This window comes from Zootoca vivipara, chromosome 13, assembly GCF_963506605.1.
Source record: "Zootoca vivipara chromosome 13, rZooViv1.1, whole genome shotgun sequence".
NCBI lineage: Eukaryota > Metazoa > Chordata > Lepidosauria > Squamata > Lacertidae > Zootoca > Zootoca vivipara.
Window position 1 is genome coordinate 32,037,137 of NC_083288.1, and position 18,967 is coordinate 32,056,103.

Genomic DNA, 18,967 nt, shown 5'->3' on the forward strand with positions numbered 1-18,967 from the left:
TTCCTTAATCAAGCCCAAATGCATTCATTCACTAACCTAACGTTTTCTCATATATGCTTCACTTGGTTTTCCTTATTAGTTGCTCCCTGTTATTCAGTTCAGGCCTCAGTACAATGATGTAGCATTTAGGGAAAAAGATGCAAGCCAGTAACCCAGCATTGGATGATAAGATGCAGAAGATCTCCACAGCCACCATGTATTTTCCTTTGGTGCTCAGGTACGTTGGGACAAAAGTCAGCCAAACACTGCAAAACACCAACATGCTGAAAGTGATAAATTTGGCCTCATTGAAACTGTCTGGCAACTTCCTGGCTAGGAAAGCCAAAATGAAGCTGACAATGGCCAAGGAACCCATGTAGCCTATGACATAGTAGAACATGATAGCTGAACCCTCATTACATTCCAGTAGCATTTCACCAGTCACTGAGTGCTTGTCCATATCTGGGAATGGAGGGAAAGTACATAACCAAAGAGAACAAATGCCAGCTTGAAGAAAGGAGCCGGAGAGGACAATTGAATTTGCCATTCTCTTCCCCACCCATTTTCTCATTCTGGATCCTGGCTGGGTTGCCATGAATGCCAGAACCACGGTGATGGTTTTTGCCAAGGTGCTGGAAAGGGCCACAGAGAACATGATGCCAAAGGCTGTTTGTCGGAGAAGGCAGATGACCTTCCCAGGCTGTCCAATGAAGAGTAAGGAACAGAGGAAGCAAAGAAGGAGAGAGACGAGAAGGATGTAGGTGAGGGTCCTATTGTTGGCTTTGACTATGGGAGTGTCCTTGTGCTTCACAAAAATTCCAAGTATTGAAGTTGTGATAAAGGCAAAGGAAATGGCTAAGATAGCTAAGGTGATCCCTAATGTTTCTTTGTAAGAGAGGTAGCTTACAGCTTTGGGAATGCATTGAGTTTGGTCCATATTGGGAAACTGGTCTTCTGGACATTTGACGCAGGCATCCATATCTGAAAATAGAAAAGAGCTACTTTAAATACTTCCAGAAGTTGATCATCACCTATTTAAAGGGGCGATCAGTGAGAATGAATTTCTAGGGGAAAGGGGTCCCTTAATATCAAAATCCTTGATGTTAATTTCATCTCAAGTAAATAATACCGTATGAAACTTCTCAACCATCTACAGGTGAAACTCGGAAAATTAGAATATCATCAAAAAGTGCATTTATTCAAGTAATGCAAGGTATTTATTATTATTATTATTATTATTATTATTATTATTATTATTTTACAAGTGCTTTCTTTTGGCAATTCCACAGTACTAAAACAAATCGTTACAACAAAAATAAACATCGCTGTTACATTTCCTTAATCACTTTCCATTTATAATTGACCTGCCTAACGACAAATAATTACAATTACAACAAATAAAGGCTTGACATATCTTGCTCTGCATGTCATGCATCTATCTCATATATTGGTTTCACCTTTTAAGTTGCATTACTGAAATAAATGCACCTTTCGACGATATTCTAATTTTTTTTAGTTTCACCTGTATGCTTTGCTGTGAGAACAATACTAATACCCACTAATCTGACAGTGTTTAAAACTTACAGGGCTAATTTACTTAAATCAATTTAAAGGCTAAAGAAGTAATTTTAATAGGAAAATCATCATTACTGTTGTTTTTCTTTCTTTCTATTAATAATTTGCTGCTGGTTTGGATAATGCTATTCTTATAGAGTATGGTATTAAGGGGGCGCAGGTGGTGCTGTGGGTTAAACCACAGAGCCTAGGGCTTGCCGATCAGAAGGTCAGCAGTTTGAATCCCTGCAACTGGGTGAGCTCCCATTGCTCGGTCCCTGCTCCTACCAATCTAGCAGTTCGAAAGCACGTCAAAGTGCAAGTAGATAAATAGGTACCGCTACAGCAGGAAGTTAAACGGCTTTTCCGTGTGCTGCTCTGGTTCGCCAGAAGCGGCTTTGTCATGCTGGCCACATGGCCTGGAAGCTGTACACCAGCTCCCTCGGCCAATAATGCGAGATGAGTGCCACAACCCCAGAGTCGGTCACGACTGGACCTAACGGTCATGGGTACCTTTACTTTTTACCTATGCTATGAAGGTACAATGCATAACCATCCTGTTAAAGTGACTGATGACTGATCCAGCTTTCTCACTGGATAGCAGACTGCTTGGAATCTCTTTGTACATTGCCTTGAGTTCTCTTCTGATTAGAGAAGAGAGTCAGTATACAATGAGAAAGAAATAGGATTGGAATAGGAATGTGCCAAACTCAGATTACAAAAGAGCCCAGGGTTGGCCCATGTCATTTTGCCACCTGCGGGGGGTTGGTGTGAGGTGGAATGGATGGGATGTTGCCTGCTCTAGATGGGGCTGCACTCCCTTTGAAGTGCAGTGAAGTGAAGTGGTTCACAGCTTGGGGATACTTCTGGATCCTTTGCTGTTCCTTGAGGCTCAGATGGCCTCAGTGGCTCAGATTGTCTTCCATCAGGTTTTGCTGGTGACCCAGCTGCACCCTTATCTGGGCTGGGATAGCCTAACAACTTGACTCATGAAACCCATATCATGGGAGGGACTTCTGCAGGCACTGTGTATTTCATGGTTAAAGTTAATATGAAAACACTTAGAGTTTCTGGGCAGCTCTGTGCTGCTACATCACAATGCTCTCTACTTCTTACAGTTTGGCCACTGATGGAGTTCTCCTAATCTTTCCATGCATTAAGATTTGCTGGAATTCCGTTTTCCATGATACGATTAGTTGGGACCCAGGAGATGGTCTCAGCAGTTATGGAACTCCCTGGAAAAGGGTGGTCCATTTTGCCTCCTTTAATTTTGATAGGCCTTTGTACTATCATATTTCTCTGGTTATTTTATGGTACATTAGACTTGTATTTATTTATTAATTATATTTTTACATTTAGATGTCCCCTTTCACCCAAGGAGCTGTAAAACTAACAATAAACTATGAGGGGATATCCCCCCCACCCCCTTCAAACAGCTTTAATATGAATTTTAAAATATATTCTTACATTTATATCCCTTTTTCCCCCACTGTGAAATGCAAGGTTGTATATATTGGGTCCCCAGTCTGTCCCCCATCCAGATACTGATCAGACCCAGAACTGCTTAGGTTCATCAAAGTAGTGGCTATATGTGCCTTAAGGGTCAAGACATACTTCCATATGATGTATTTGATATTATATCTCCTACCTATCTGCTTAGAGATCATCCCTTCTGCACATGGAGCACAATCGTAGCAGCAAAATTTTTCTCCCTCCTTCTTTTTCCTGCTGTAGCCAGGTTGGCAGTTGTCATTGCACACAGAAATAGGCAACACCTATACATAATTATAACATGGAGATTAGCAATAAGATATTTTCACACTTCTGTCGTCAACATTCCATCTGATTTGAATCATGTGAGGGTTAGAGTGAGAAAAACCTGGTAGGCCCAGATGCCTCTGTCACTTTCTTCTGACCCCCTTTCACTAATTTCTATATGTTTCAAATCTGAAGTCTTCAGTAGAGACCCTTCTCTGTTGAAATTTTGTTCATGTCAGCAGTGTTGCATCAGCGGCATATGATTAAGAATGATGCATGGGTAGAAAAGGCTCCTTACTGCTAGCATTGAGAACCCAGAATGTAAGCAGAGCCAGCAGGCTCATTCCCACACTCTTCCTCACAGAATCAAAAAAAGCACCAGGGGATGAAAACCTAAGAACAAGTAGAGATTTGCTGATCTCCATATTGCGGGTGGTTGACCTTGACATTACAAATGCCATTTGTAATCACAATGAACGCAAGCCGTTTGGAAGGCAACCTGAGATCTTTGTAAGTGCTTGCATCAAATATGACTCAAGCTTTATGAACAACAGACTCCTCTTCCATCTTGAAATGAAATTGGTAACGAGAGGATTGCTGGATTCCTTGGCTGACACATGCTTTGCATTCCTCTCCTCCTTCTAGTCCTTCTTTTTCCAAAAAATTCTCCTAATACGGTATTCCACATTTATTTCACATATATGTACATTATATACAGTTTCGGATCGATATTGTTCGCATTTACATAGTCGTGTTCGCTGCTTTATATACTTATACCGGTAAGTCAGCTAACCTATCTTACCTGGTTAAAACTTGGATGCCATAGAATTTGGTCATCATTAATTATTAACTCTTTTCCGAAAGGAGCCTGAGGATCCAGTCTTCCCACTTTTGCTCTAACAAAATGCATGGTAACCCATCCTGTTCCCATGAACCGCCCCCCTGCTACTGTTCAAGTAGCAGCACTATAGTCCTTTGAGAGGAAAAAATATTATAGTGGGTCAAGTGAGGGAATCTGTACCTGATGTAAGTCTACTCAAAAAAATGATGATGTGTGAAAACACCCATCCATGAATCTATCCTTCTCAATAGCATTTCCAGTGAAATATGTCAATAAGAGTTGGAGAAAGAAGAGATGAACTTAGAGTCTTTCATTTCCCCCCTGCCTCCTGCTTAGTTGCTGCCTCGTGTTCATCTCAGGCCTCAACACAATTATGTAGCATTTAGGGGAAAAGATGCAACCCAGTAAGCCAGCACTAGAGGACAAGATGGAGAAGATCTCCACAGCTACCATGTATTTTCCTTTAGTGCTCAGGTAGGTTGGAACAAAAGACAACCAAACACTGCAAAACACCAACATGCTGAAAGTGATAAATTTGGCCTCATTGAAAGTGTCAGGTAACTTTCTGGCAAAGAAAGCCATAATGAAGCTCACAATGGATAGGATGCCCATATACCCGAAGGCACAATAAAGCATGGTAGCTGAGCCCTCATTACATTCCAATATCATTTCCCCACTCAATGAGTGTATATCTATATCTGGGAATGGAGGGGAAGTACTTAACCATAAAGTACAAATACCAGCTTGAATAAAGGAGCAGGCAAGGACAATAAAATTAGATAATCCTTTCCCCACCCATTTCCTCATCTTGCTTCCAGGTTTGGTTGCTATGAAAGCCAGGACCACAGTGATGGTCTTTGTCAGTACAGAGGAAAGGGCCAAAGAGAAGATGATGCCAAAAGCTGTTTGTCGGAGAAGGCAGGTCACCTTTCCAGGCTGTCCAATGAAGAGAAAGGAGCAAAGGAAGCAAAGGAGTAGGGATACAAGGAGGATGTAGGTGAGGGTCCTGTTGTTGGCTTTGACAATGGGAGTGTCCTTATATTTCACAAAAGTCCCAAGTACTAATGTTGTGATCAGAGAGAAAGAAATGGCCAGGATAACTAGGAGGATCCCTAAGTCTTCTTTGTAAGAGAGGTAGCTTATAACCCTGGGGATGCATCGAGTTTGGTCGTTGTTGGGATGCTGGTCTGCTTGACAACTGACACAGTTATCCATGTCTGAAATAAAAGGAAGATGTTAAGTAGTTTTGGGTGTAGCCAGATAGAATGCATCTTTCTGCTTTTTTGCAGTTCTGCATTGTGACTTAGCTGATGTGCTTACTATTTTTAAGACATTTTTAAGGCACAAGCCTTTCTTTCTCAGTTTTGCTCTAATCTACAATGCTGGCAATAATAATACTAATTTCTCTTGCAGGGTGGCTATAAGAGTTCTGTGGTGTTTTCTGTGGCAGTACTTCAAGCACTCACAAAGTACTTTTCACATGCCAAGAATCACTACAGCTATAAATTAGGATGTAAGGAGACAGTGATTATAGTTCCATTTTGTGTTCTTTGTAATCAGCTCTGTTTCTGTTCTACTACAGTTCAACTTCTGTTAGTATCTTTGTTATTTGTGTTGTATAATTAGTTAATTAAGTACATAATTTCAATGCATTTCAATAGAAGATAAATGCCGAAAACAATGTAATTATTTAAATAATGTTTGCAGACCAAAAGCCATCCAAATTAGTGATCATTAGTACTTCTTGTGGAAACTCACATCTCAAAAGCTACTAGGGGAATAGACAGCAATGTATTTTTTTAAAAAAATACAATAATAGCATTGAAAAGGAAGCTGAATCCTTCTAGGAATTCTACGTGCCAAAATACCAATGGACCAGAAGAGACTATTTATGTATGTGAGCACTGCTGTTCGGATGTTACTAGCCCAGAGATGGGAGAAGACATAGCCCCTACCAGAGAAGAATGGCAAATTAAACTGATGGATTATGCTGAAATGGCAAAAATGACCGGGAGAATTAGAATCCAGGAAGACCAAAATTTTAATAAGGAATGGGGAAAATATATAATTTAACTTAAAAGTCATTGTAAACAAAATTATTAGTAGGATTGGAATGACACTTGTAGTTTTATGTTGGACTATGGTTGTAATGGAGATTTAATAGAAGTGGATTAATAGGAAGAAAAAAAGTTAGCATAAGGACCCACAAAGGGAAGGAAGGAGGTCCATGGGAATTTATGGAATTCTCTTTTTGTTTTGGTTGTTTGACAATGGTTTGTAAATCTCAAAATCTGAAAACTAAATAAATTTATTTTAAAAAAAGGAAAAAGGAGATAAAAGGAAGCTGAAACATTGTTGTTAGCCTCCACACAGAGACAGTGGTTGCAGCTACAGCCAACCATTATCACAGTTTCTGGACTAGTATCAAAAAGGTGAAGAGAACAAAACTTTCTGAACATTACTGAATACCATGTAGTCTGCTCATCTTAACCTACCTATGCAATATGATTCGTTGGTGGGTATCTCACTGGGGATCTGGCTCTAGGCATACAATAGGTTGGGAGCCAGGAGAGATCTTTCTCCGTGGCAATTGAGACCAGATATGTTTTTTGTTTGTTTTTGGACAGACATTTGACTTATAAAATTGCTGGTGCTGTTTTATGATTCCCTTTTCTTTTCTTTTCTTTATTTAAATTTATTCTTCCACAGTTATATATCCCACCATTCACTCAAGTAGTTAACCCAGGCAGCCTAAGGCAGCACATACCGTGTTTCTCTGAAAATGAGACATCCCCTGAAAATAAGCCACTGTGTTTTGTTTTGTTTTTTGAGGAAAAATAAATATAAGACGGTGTCTTGTTTTTGGAGAAACACAGTGTAGTTGGTCCTAATTCATCTTCACCATTTTATGTGGTTGATTAGAAAAATCTGTATTGAGAATTATATTTTTGTATATTCAATGAATCACTCTCTCCCCAAAATAAATACATGAATAAATAAACTAGTAGGTCTTGTTAATGAAATTTGCTTATCTCTTTATATGATGACTCCTACCCTTCTGGTAAGAAATCTTCCCTTCTGGACATTGAGAACAATCATAGCAGCAAAATTTCTCGCCCTCTTTCTTTTTCCTGCTGTAGCCAGGATAGCAATTATCATTGCACACTGAAATAGGAAGCACCTGTACAGAATTTTATAAAAGATATCAGCAATAAGAGATTAGCTCCTTTAAATCATTCTCCTCCAACATAGTGTGTGTGTGTGTGTGTGTGTGTGTGTGTGTGTGTGTGTGTGTGTGTGTGTCCATGAATCCAAGGCCCCAGATGTCACACACATGCCACCCATTTCTGTAGCTCAATATATACAGGACTTTTAAAAAAAAGTTCTAACTTGCATTAGCAGCCTACATGGGTAGAATTGACTGTCAGTCATTAGGATGTGGAAGTAATTGGAATGGTCAACAAGGAATGGGTGCACCAAATGAGCTCCTTCCCACTCATCATGTGATTTTAATTGTGTGGGGGCAGTTAAATAGGGTTGGTGAATGCTTCCTCACATAGCTGAGCAGCAAAATAATCTTTAATCAGAATTAATCTTTTTTTATTTTTATAAACTCAAGTATCTGCAGTTACAACAAACCTGATTAAAGCATGGATGCCATGTAATTTGGTCATCGTTAATGGTTAACTGTTTGGCTGGAGGAACCTGAGGTTTCAGACTTCCAACTTTCATTCTAACCACTGAGCCGTTAGGGAAGATCATCCAGTTTGTAACATCAAAAGCAGTAACTAATTCTCTATTTTCATCGAAGTACACGCTGTCCCCAGCACTGTTGTTGAATACAATGTGCTTTAGAAAGTGATGGACCTAGATTGAAAGAAATATTAACAAAGGGACAACTAGGTCTTGAAATTAATTGTGTGAGATTCACAGCAACCTGTTTAAGCTTCCCCCTCTCTTTTTGCTCTCCTGCTCTAATGGAAAATATATTTGTGGACTTAATGCTTTACAGTATATGATCATTGACCTCTGTTTGCTCCATGATAATATAACACTATTCCATGTTACTGTCGGTACTTTTCAAAGTGTGAAAAGCTGGTAAAATATAAGGAAAACAGAAAAACAAATTTGTTAGAATTGTTTTATGCAGGTCAGCACCTGCTTTTTAGCTCTGTCTCAAAATTCACTCAGAAAGAATGGAAAAATGAATGCTGTAAACAGTATTGAATTACCTGCCATGGTTGCACCTTTTGGAATGCATATTTTCTTCCATCTACCATTCTTCTGTGTCTGGAATAGGATTTGTATAGGTCATGCAAAGCATGTGCCACAGCATAGACAGCATTGTAGACATTGTAGCTGTGGCCAACCATGTTCATTTCAAACAAAATTCCAGGAAGGCTCTCCAGTTTCTCCTCCCCTGTGCAGGTTTTCTTTTCTTCCACTTTATTTTCCTTAGGCATTTTTAATGAGCAGTTGAATGTCTGTTCCCAGAAGTCCTGGATAAAACCATCGTATTTTGACCAGGAAGGTTTTACCATCTGAATGAACCTTTGGAATCCTACTGGCTGATTTGAGTGCACCGTGAAGGATATAGAACCATGGAAGGCTTGTATATCCCATATCTTTTGAACAGAGAGTGATTCAAAATCCCAGTGGGAAGTTACAACCCACACTTTGCCCAGAGGTGGCAGTTTGAAGAACGGTGCTAGAAACAGCAACAGTCTCAAGCCTTGAAAAGAAGGAGGTTCTCCATATACAAAGTACACATTGGCTTTTCTATCGAAGAGCACTTCATAATATTCCCATTGCTGTAAAACCCTGTTTAGAATTTCATCTAGGTAATTCCATTTTGGCAATCTTACTATGAAGTCAGAACAGATACCATTCTGGGAAAGCATTGGCACAATTGTCTGTAAAAACCTGTCCCCTCTGTCATCATCCACAGCCAAGAGCCCGATCCACGTCCATCCAAAATGCTGAAGTAACTGCACAATTCCCATATGCTGGTAGGTTTCATTTGGGACCATCTGGTACAAAAATGGAAATAGCCTTTTGACACCTTGTACTGGCAAAAATGATCCGTAAGTTAGCTAAAATAAAATATAAACTTATTTTTATGATGGAAAAATAGTGAGTGTTAAATCATTAACTCATAGTAGGGGGAAGTGGGGCACATTCTCCAATACAGAGCCAAAAGATCTTAAATGTATGGCTTCCTAGACCTCTGGTAAGGGAGAATACCTCTATTGTTCCATTGCTGAATGTTCATTTCCATTCATAAATCCTGCTAATCAGTTCCATTGTTGAACTTCTCTAGTGTCCAATGAACTTTAGTCATGTCTCTAATGTTGGTTTCAGCCTATTTTAGCCTGTGTAATTTTGTAATGGGATTCAGTAATTTATTGTTGTATTTTAATGATTTTCTTGGTGTACTGTATCCTAAAGTAAACATGGAAAACTGCATCTAATACCCCCAAGGAGGTGCTGCGACGTAATGTTAAATAACTGAGTATTTTAACATAGAAACTATGGTTCCATTAAAGCAAACTAAACTTTTATTGACTCTTTTCCAATTGCTGACTTAGGTTTTGACTTTTCTCAGCAAATGTAATTATGATACGATTTGCATACATACTACTGCTATCAGACATCCTACATCCTGTAGCTGTACATCTGATTCTTTTACTTAAATAAAGTGCTTTCTGTTGCTTGAATTTAATTTTCTATATAATATCCTTCACATCAACAAAATAATAATAATAATGATGATGATGATGTTATTTCTGCCTTCATTGATGTTAACAATTCTCACAGTCTTGCAGCATGTGCCACCGTTCATCTAAGCCAGGGGTCCCAAAACTAAGGCCCGGGGGCCGGATGCGGACCAATTGCCTTCTAAATCTGGCCCACAGACGGTCCGGGAATCAGCATGTTTTTACATGAGTAGAATGTGTCCTTTTATTTAAAATGCATCTCTGGGTTATTTGTGGGGCATAGGAATTTGTTCATTTTTTTCTTCAAAATATAGTCCGGCCCCCCACAAGGTCTGAGGGACAGTGGACCGGCCCCCTGCTGAAAAAGTTTGCTGACCCCTGATCTAAGCCATTGATAAAAATGTCGACAAGCTCATTCGAGTCTTTTTATGAGCACTTTTGAATACTATTTTCCAATTATCTGTGAATCAGCACAATAAATAAATAAAATCAATATGTTGGTCTGGTTTGTGTGTCTCAGTAAGCCAACATATGGCTGATTTATGTGTGTGATCCTGGAGAGGAACTCAGTTCTGCCTTCCTCCTCTCCTGAATTTTAACCCCAAGGTGGAACAACAGCTATGCCATCCTTGCCAGCTTTGCTTGGTATGCCTTGCAAACACACCCATTGTCCTCAAGCCCATATTTAACCAGTTTTCTACCCAAGATATATTTGTGATAGATATCAAATGCTCATTTGATATCAAGATGATGTTCCATAGCTGTTAAATTCCCATACCCCCATTCATGGAGCTAACCTGTGGAGTCTTCTGGCTTGCTAAAATGATTGCAGTATTGACAGAGATCTCAGAGATGCATCCTCCAATGACAGCTATCAGATTGTTCTGGTGGTGGCACTTGAAATTCGGGAGAAACCTATGCTGTGTGGAAAGCAAGCTTAGGGTGGCCTTATAGGTCATCCTTCCAGTGTAGTAGCTATTGAGAATTTGGAACCCCAGAGAGATGTTTGATAAGATGTGGGGGTTCTCATTTATCTCTTTGACAGCAAATGCTAAGGCCAGGATGTGTTGATAGTTCTTAGGAGTTGAACTGCAATAAGAGTTAACAGCATTTTAATAAAACAACAGCAACAGCAATGAAAAAATGCAGGTGTAATCTTTGTCATCACTCAGCTGTATGCTTCCCAATTTGAAAACCATAGACAGTAATAGGTCAAGTTAAAATAAAGTAAGAGGTTTAAGTAAATTATTCACCCCATGAAAAACTAAATCCTCAAAATAGTGTAGGATTATTCTTGTGCTGTTCCTAAATTTACTGGAGTGAATCCCTTTACTGCCAACAGTAAAACCTAACTCTAGATAAAGTAAACAGACAGATGTGGCAGTTAGAATTTGCTCTTAGTTATTTAAAAGCAAAGTCTAAATGATGAAACTCATACTGTGATACTCCTTTCATTTTTTTATCACTTACCCCACTGAGAAACTTTGTGCAAACTCTTTCAATGAAACAAGAAATACGCAAAAAAATATGTACAATTTATATGAAGTCAGCTGAAGGAACTAGAAAGGTGGGAACAGACCATGCAAACTGCAGAGCTGTAAACAATATGAAGAAAGAAACATGGCAAAGTTTCTTTCAGTAGTCATATGAATCAAAGATCAGCATACCCATGACTAAACAAATAACACTTCGGTCTCCCTTCCCTGGGAGACATTCCCTGTATGTCTCTGTATTTTATTCTGAATCCATGTTATGGCCCATTGGATCGCAATAAAGATTATTATATTACTGTATTTCTAAAAGAAACAAACACTGAAAAAATAATAAAATTAAATATTAAAAAGAACTGAGGAGTGGAAGTGCAGTGGAGGAGGCAACAATGGAGGCCAAGGATGAGAGGGAAGAAAGTGTGGGAAGAACAGGTATGACAAAGTTATAGAAAGGCATAATTCATGATTTGGTTATTCTTCAGGAATCCTATAAAAATACACAGAATCCACTCATTGCAAAGGACTTTTGGAAGAAAACATACTAGCATTTATGCCTAGCAAAGCCACACAGAAGGTGGTAGGAGATGAAAATTAACAAGTAGAAAAGTTGCAGGAATGTCACCAATCTCATGACAGAAAGAAAATGAACTGTTATTTAAGCATATTTCCCCATAATGTTGCATCTCTAGATATTTGAACATATTACAGAATGAGAGAGAACAAGGAAACGGTGCCTTACATAGGTTCACCAATAGTGATTTTTGTAGGCTGTTCCACGAAAGAGGGGTTGTTATAGAGAAAGAAGACTTGAGAAACAATCCCGCCAATGAGAAGGTCTCCTGGCTGGTAAAATTTATGAGAAATAGGGAAGAGATCATCGTATATGCTGCAATTTATAGAATATGTCCTGCACACTGTGTGACAGAGCAGTACAAGCAATAACATCACCACCAGCATGATTTTGTTGACAAAATACCCCCTCCCAACACAGTTTTCCATTTTTTCCAACTATAGCATTAAATGTAGATGATAGCAATGTTATTATGGCCTCTTTTGAATGGCGGATGATGTTCTTACTGATGTGTAGCTTATCCTCTTACATAATCAGGGCACCCATGCCATAGGTTTATAATTAATTTATGTTCCCTGATCCTCAGTTTCCCTGAACCACATGTTCTCATTGGGTTGGATTCCCACAGATTAAGTTAGTTGATGTTAGCTCCAATCGAAATCAATGGAATTTAAGTTAGGGTATGACTGTTGAATTCAATGGAAGTCATACTTAACAGGTGAGTTAGTTTGGATCCAATGCTTTATCTCCTTACTTTATTTTATAAGAATGTGCGATACAAAGATAGATATCATATACAGCTATTCAGCTATAAATATCAATGCTTTGCTTTGGTGTGCTTTATAATTTTTTTAAAAAAATGTGCTTTATAGCTCTTTCAATGTCCAGTCGTTTGTCACAAAGTCCATATGTGACAGTGGTAAGGCAATGTGCAGGGATGTTAATTAATACCCAGTCAAGGTACAGTTTTTCACAATAAGAATCTGGAAAGTGTAAAATTCACTGGGCAAGAAGAAAGCTTGGCAGAGCCCTGCCTATCCCTGGCTTCATTTCTGAAAAGTGTATGTTTTGTAGCTTTTTTCAAACACTGATTGCCAAGTTTGCTATGGGGAAACCAGCAAGTAATTTACTATAATAGCTATTATTAACAATCTCAAATGTGCTGTTTGCTTTTGAAGTTGCATTATGCATAAAAGATGAAGGGGTTTAAAAATGAATCTTGTTGCTTCTGCACAGAGCTAGAATTAAATTCACTTACAAATCATTCTAGTGATGTCGGGGTGGGGGGTGGAGCTTTCATTTTCTAAATAATATGGAGCTAATTACTTGGTTTGTGCACTTTGTACGGCTGCCAAGAATGGAACAGAAATATGTGATCTAAATTAGGATACAGCCATACGTAACAATATCTGAGGGCACCCATAGCTTTTCCATTTAATATTCCTGTGTATTCAACCATTCTACATACCGTAAAGTTTCACAGGAAGTGATTTGCAACATCTCCTTGTTTATGTACCAAGAACAGCAGCAAAGTTTGAACCTGCTCCAAAGCATTTTGAAACTACAGTGGTACCTTGGGTTACAGATGCTTCGGGTTACAAACTCTGCTAACCAGGAAGTGGTTGCTCCAGGTTAAGAACTTTGCCCCAGGATAAGAACGGAAATTGTGTGCCAGCAGCGCAGAGGCAGCAGGAGGCCCCGTTAGCAAAAGCACGCCTCAGGTTAAGAACCATTTCAGGTTAAGAATGAACCTCTGGAACTAATTAAGTTCTTAACCCGAGGTACCATTGTATTAAGAAAGAATGAAAGCAGCCTCTGTTAAGAGTTGTTGCAAACAGAATCCCTTATCTGGACTTTGTGCAGAGTAGAAATGCTTGTGCTCTCCACCACAAGAATAAGTTTCAAAGATTTATTGCAGAACAGTCTCAAGCTAGTTACCAAAAATTGCAAAAAACAAAGTAGCACATTGCTTTTAAACAGCAAGCAATCTGGTCCCATCTTCTTTTTAGTCTTTAATACAGTTCAATAACTTTCCTTTCTCTGGACTCACAGAGAGAGCCTATGTAAGCATCTTGCGTGTTCATCATTGCTGAGCTTCAACGACTGACTGGGACACCGAGTCCTCAGGTTTCATCTTCCTGCTAGCAAAGAGATTGTAGCTGGAAGAGTTTCTGGGATGAGTCATCAATTAATTTGAATGGAAATGTCTACGCTTTTCTTCCCCAGATTTAGCTAGAGACAACCTAATGTTGAGCTCTCTGCACAGCATTTTACATACAATACATTCAAACATAGCAGTTTAAGCATATTAAACCTATATCTTTAAAAACCCTATGTCATATGTAGTTACAGGTAGGTAGGTGTGTTGGTCTGCCATAGTTGAAACAAAATAAAAAAATTCCTTCCAGTAGCACCTTAGAGACCAACTAAGTTGGCATTGGTATGAGCATTTGTGTGCATGCACATAGGGCCGCCTTAAGCATATCTGGCGCTGTGGCGCGAACTATCCCTCTGGCGCCCCCCACCCCATTTCCAAGCATGGCTGTCTGGTGGGCCAGCACCCTGGCGCATTGCGCCACCCAGCCTTGCCTTAGGGCCAGCCCTGCATGCACATTTCTTCATATGTCATATGCAGCATGACTACATTCATTAAAAAGAAGTCGATTTTCATGTATAATTTTCCATGGAGGAGAAGGCTCGCAATGGCTACTAGCCATGATGGAGGCTATGTGCTGCCTCCACAGCTGTAGACAGTATGCTTCTGAATACCAGATGCTGGAAACTGGAGAAAGAGAATGTGCTCTTGTATTCAGGTCCTGCTTGTGGATTTCTCAAAGCCATCTGGTTATCTACTGTGAGAACAGAATGCTGTGTACTGTACACATCTTCAATAGCTTCTGGCTATAAGTAGCTTATAAAATACAGCCATTTATAAAATTAATAAATGATAATTGAAGAGTGAGAATAGCTCTTTTTTTCTATGGACCTACTGCTATTCCAGCAGTAGGTCCATAGAAGCAAATCTAAGGTAGGGTATCGGGGGCAAATTGAAACAGGATATTTCCATTTCAACTCTATTCCTCATAAATTGAGTGTGGAATGTTTATTTAAGACAGCACCTATGTTTGAATTCTCTTGACATCCCCTTCTCTAGCATTTCCAATAATATCTATATAAGAGCTGAATGGATTTATATATTTTCCCTCACTTTTTTCTGTTTATCAGTTGTGCCTTGCTGTTCAACTCTGGCTTAAGCACAATAATGTAACATTTAGGGAAAAATATGCAACCCAGTAATCCAGCACTGGAGGATAATATGGAGAAACTCTCCACAGCTACCATGTATTTCCCTTTGGTGCTTTGGTAGGTTGGAATGAAGGTTATCCAAACACTGCAAAACACCAACATGCTGAAAGTGATAAATTTGGCCTCATTGAAACTGTCAGGTAGTTTCCTGGCTAGGAAAGCTACAAAGAAACTGACAATGGCCAAAAAACCCATATAGCCCAAGACACAGTAAAACATGGCAGCTGAACCCTCATTACATTCCAGTACTATTTCCCCCATGACTGAGTGCATATCTGTATCTGGGAATGGAGGGGAAGTTCTCAACCAAAGAATACAAATGCCAGTTTGAATGAATGAGCAAGAAAGGACAATAGAATTTGACAGTCCTTTCCCCACCCACTTCCTCATCCTAGATCCTGGCTTGGTTGCCATGAATGCCAGAACCACAGTGATGGTTTTTGCCAAAATGCTGGAAAGGGCCACAGAGAAGACAATGCCAAATGCTGTTTGTCGGAGAAGGCAGATTGCCTTTACAGGCTTTCCAATGAAGAGGAAGGAGCAGAGGAAGCAAAGGAGGATGGAGATGAGAAGGATGTAGGTCAAGGTGCGGTTGTTGGCTTTGACTATAGGGGTATCGCTGTGCTTCACAAAAGTTAAGAGTACTAAGGTTGTGAGGAAGGAGAAAGTAATAGCTAAGGTAACTAAGCTGACCCCTAAATTTTCTTTGTAAGAGAGGTAGCTCGGAGCTTTGGGAATACATTGAGTTTTTTCCTTATTGGGGTACTGATCCTCTGGACAATTGGCACAGGCATCCATGTCTGGAAAAAAGAAGAAAAGTTATTCAAATTATTTTAAATAAATATTTAAAGTTGCTGACCAATATTTATCTAGACAGATGAAGTGTCTCATTTTGTGTTCTTTTAGTCCTTTGGGAGCAGAGTTGTTATTTTTTTTTAAGATAAATGGAAGAACTTCATTTAAATACCAAACCAGTGTTCACAATATTCTCAGGTACTTGGGAACTATTCTCCAAGGCTTCCTGTGTTTCAATGAGTGATAGGAAAATGATGTAACAAGCAGAGGAATAAATGTTTAATGGGCACACCACCCATGGCTACCTCATAACATTAAGGTTTAAGGTAAATTCAACCCCACATCAACAAAAAAAATATATGAAGAGAATGTTTTTAGCAGTCTGCAAGCATTGGAAGAAAACTTTTCATGCATTACTTAAAGGACAGCTTTCAGTATAGCAATCGAATGTAGCCCTTGGCAAAAGAAAAAAGAAAAAGGGGGGGGGGATACTTCATTTCTACAGTCCTTCATTTAACAGGAATAAACATTTTTACAGGGTCTTTTAGGATTTACTGGGATACTGTATGTGAAACATTCACCAAGTGCCCTTCAAATGCCAAATGTTAGTATGTTCATTTAATTTGTGAATTTTAGTCCCAAGGTCTCCTGGAAGGCCCATGTAAATTGCTTTGAGTTTGATATATCCTGAATTCTCTGTCTGCTAGCCGAAGGGAACTTGTTCTAGCATATCAGTGAATATTATTTGTTGCTCATCAGAGGAATCCAATGCAGCAATTGCATTAGGGCAAACTCATTGCACAAGCTTGTTCAATCTCTTGCACTATAAAGTAACTAGCTGGCCCTGCCACACATTGCTGTGGCTTATCCGTGTGATTTCCCCCACCCTGTGCCAATCCATGACATTTCCCGCCCCCTCCCCCCCACCCCGGCTTATCCCTGTGATGCATTGCTGTGGCATATCCGTGTGATTTTCCCCACCCTGTGCTGATCCATGACGTTTCCCACCCCCTCCTCCCCCCACCCCCGGCTTATCCCTGTGATTCCCCCCTCCCCCCTGGCTTATCCCTGTGATTCCCCCTCCTCCCCCCACCCCGGTTCATCCCTGTGACTGGTTCCACCATGTCCTGACCTATCCTGTCCCCTCCTGCCCCCAATCCCCACCCAGGCAAATCAGAACCTCCATTCGGCCAAGTCTCTAAAGGCTTCGGCCTAGTATGTAAGTGGGAGCCGGGGTGTTGTTGAGAGGGAAGGTTTTATAGGTGCAGTACCAGTGTAGCCACCGCTAGAGGGCGCTGGTTTGCAACATCTCCTGTGCTCCCAGCATGCACTTGCAGGTGATTTGTGAGTTCTGGAACACAGGGTTTTGGGGGTTTTTATGTGGCCCAGGTGTGGCATCCATCTTAACAAACTATCTTATATCCTTCGGACATTCACATGTGATGTTGTGTCAAAATTTCACCTCAATCGGTCAAGCGGTTTTGGTGAAAAGTGGATAAACTCCCACATGCCCCTTTTACATTATATATATATATATATATATATATATATATATATATATATATATATATATATACTAGCAACCTGCTCATGCATTCTCTTGTGCAGCAATGTTCTAATCTACTGGCACAAAAATATCTTCTGGTGGAACAAGAATAAAACTATGGGACCGGAGGAGGAGGAGGAGGAGGAGGAGGAGGAGGAGGAGGAGGAGGAAGAGGAGTTTGGACTTGATATCCCGCCTTTCACTCCCCTTTCACTCATTTCACTCCCCTCAAAGCAGCTAACATTCTCCTTTCCCTTCCTCCCCCACAACAAACAACAAACACTCTGTGAGGTGAGTGAGGCTGAGAGACTTCAGAGAAGTATGACTAGCCAAAGGTCACCCAGCATGTGGAGCAGCGGGGAAGTGAATCCAGTTCAACAGATTGCAAGTCCACCGCTCTTAACCACTACACCATGCTGGCTCCCATGCTACATTGCCTACAAACCATAATGACTTTAAAAGTGATAATTTTGTTTGGGGGGGGGGATTGTTATTTGTTTTAAACCTGTATTGCACACTACATTCATATACCTTCAATGGGCTACATATTTTCAAAAGAAACATCCTGTGTTATAGAATTGTATTGATATTTCTGTACATTATGCCTCCTACCTTTCCACTTAGAGATCATCCCTTCTGGACATGGAGCACAGTCGTAGCAGCAAAATTTCTCCCCTTCCTTCTTTTTCCTGCTATAGCCAGGGTAGCAGTTGTCATTGCACACAGAAAGGGGATACACCTATAGAGATACATAAAAGTGGGGTTTGCAATTACAGATTAATGCTCTTCAGTCATCAACCTCTGCAACAGCTAGCATATATGAGGGGGAGAATGAGGATGAGCCCTAAACAGCCTTGGCCCTGTAAACCTGAAGGAGCATCTGCATAAATATCATTTAGTTTGGACACTCAGGTCCAGTTCTGAGGGCCTTATGGTGGTTCCCTCACTGTGACAAGTGAAACTACAGGGAACCAGACAGAGGTCTTCATTGGTAATGGCAGTCACCCTGTGGAACACCCTCCCATCAGATATCAAACATGAAAAAAAACTACACAACTTTTTGAATACATCTGAAGGCAACCCTATATCAGGGAAGTTTTTAATGTTTGATGTTTTGCGGTGTTTTCACTAAGTTGGAAGCCACCCAGGGCACTGGCGGAGGAAGAGAAGTGTGAGGGGAGTGCACTGCCCCCAGCTGCATGATCCCAGTAGGGTCCCATCATGGCTGACCCCCCCCCCCCACTGGGCACCACGCCCTTGCAGGCGGCATGCCAGGACGTGTGCCAGCCCCGCCCCCACTTGCTCTCCGCCCCCTGGTGCCAGAGCATGAAGCTCTGCCACTGACCCAGGGCGGTGATGCCTCCCACTTGCCGCTATGGATGATTTAAAGGTGTCTTTATGGGCACGTAC

General features: G+C 40.3%; 3 protein-coding genes across 3 annotated transcripts; all 3 read right to left on the reverse strand.

Moving 5' to 3' along the window:
* Positions 1-58: 58 nt before the first annotated feature.
* LOC118094729 (vomeronasal type-2 receptor 26-like) lies at positions 59-4,201 on the reverse strand. Its single transcript, XM_035135340.2, has 3 exons — positions 4,094-4,201; positions 3,182-3,308; positions 59-960 (listed from the first exon to the last, which is right to left on the reverse strand). Exons 1-3 carry the CDS (start codon positions 4,199-4,201, stop codon positions 59-61), a joined length of 1,137 nt encoding a protein of 378 aa, XP_034991231.2.
* A 231-nt stretch (positions 4,202-4,432) lies between these two features.
* Positions 4,433-9,162, reverse strand: LOC118094730 (vomeronasal type-2 receptor 26-like). The gene is made up of 4 exons (XM_060281210.1): positions 8,365-9,162; positions 7,772-7,999; positions 7,181-7,313; positions 4,433-5,349 (listed from the first exon to the last, which is right to left on the reverse strand). Exons 1-4 carry the CDS (start codon positions 9,160-9,162, stop codon positions 4,433-4,435), a joined length of 2,076 nt encoding a protein of 691 aa, XP_060137193.1.
* Positions 9,163-15,114: 5,952 nt separating this feature from the next.
* Positions 15,115-18,284, reverse strand: LOC118095341 (vomeronasal type-2 receptor 26-like). The gene is made up of 2 exons (XM_035136522.1): positions 18,170-18,284; positions 15,115-16,016 (listed from the first exon to the last, which is right to left on the reverse strand). The coding sequence occupies exons 1-2, from the start codon at positions 18,186-18,188 to the stop codon at positions 15,115-15,117; spliced, it is 921 nt and encodes a 306-aa protein (XP_034992413.1). The 5' UTR covers positions 18,189-18,284.
* Between the last annotated feature and the right edge of the window lie 683 nt (positions 18,285-18,967).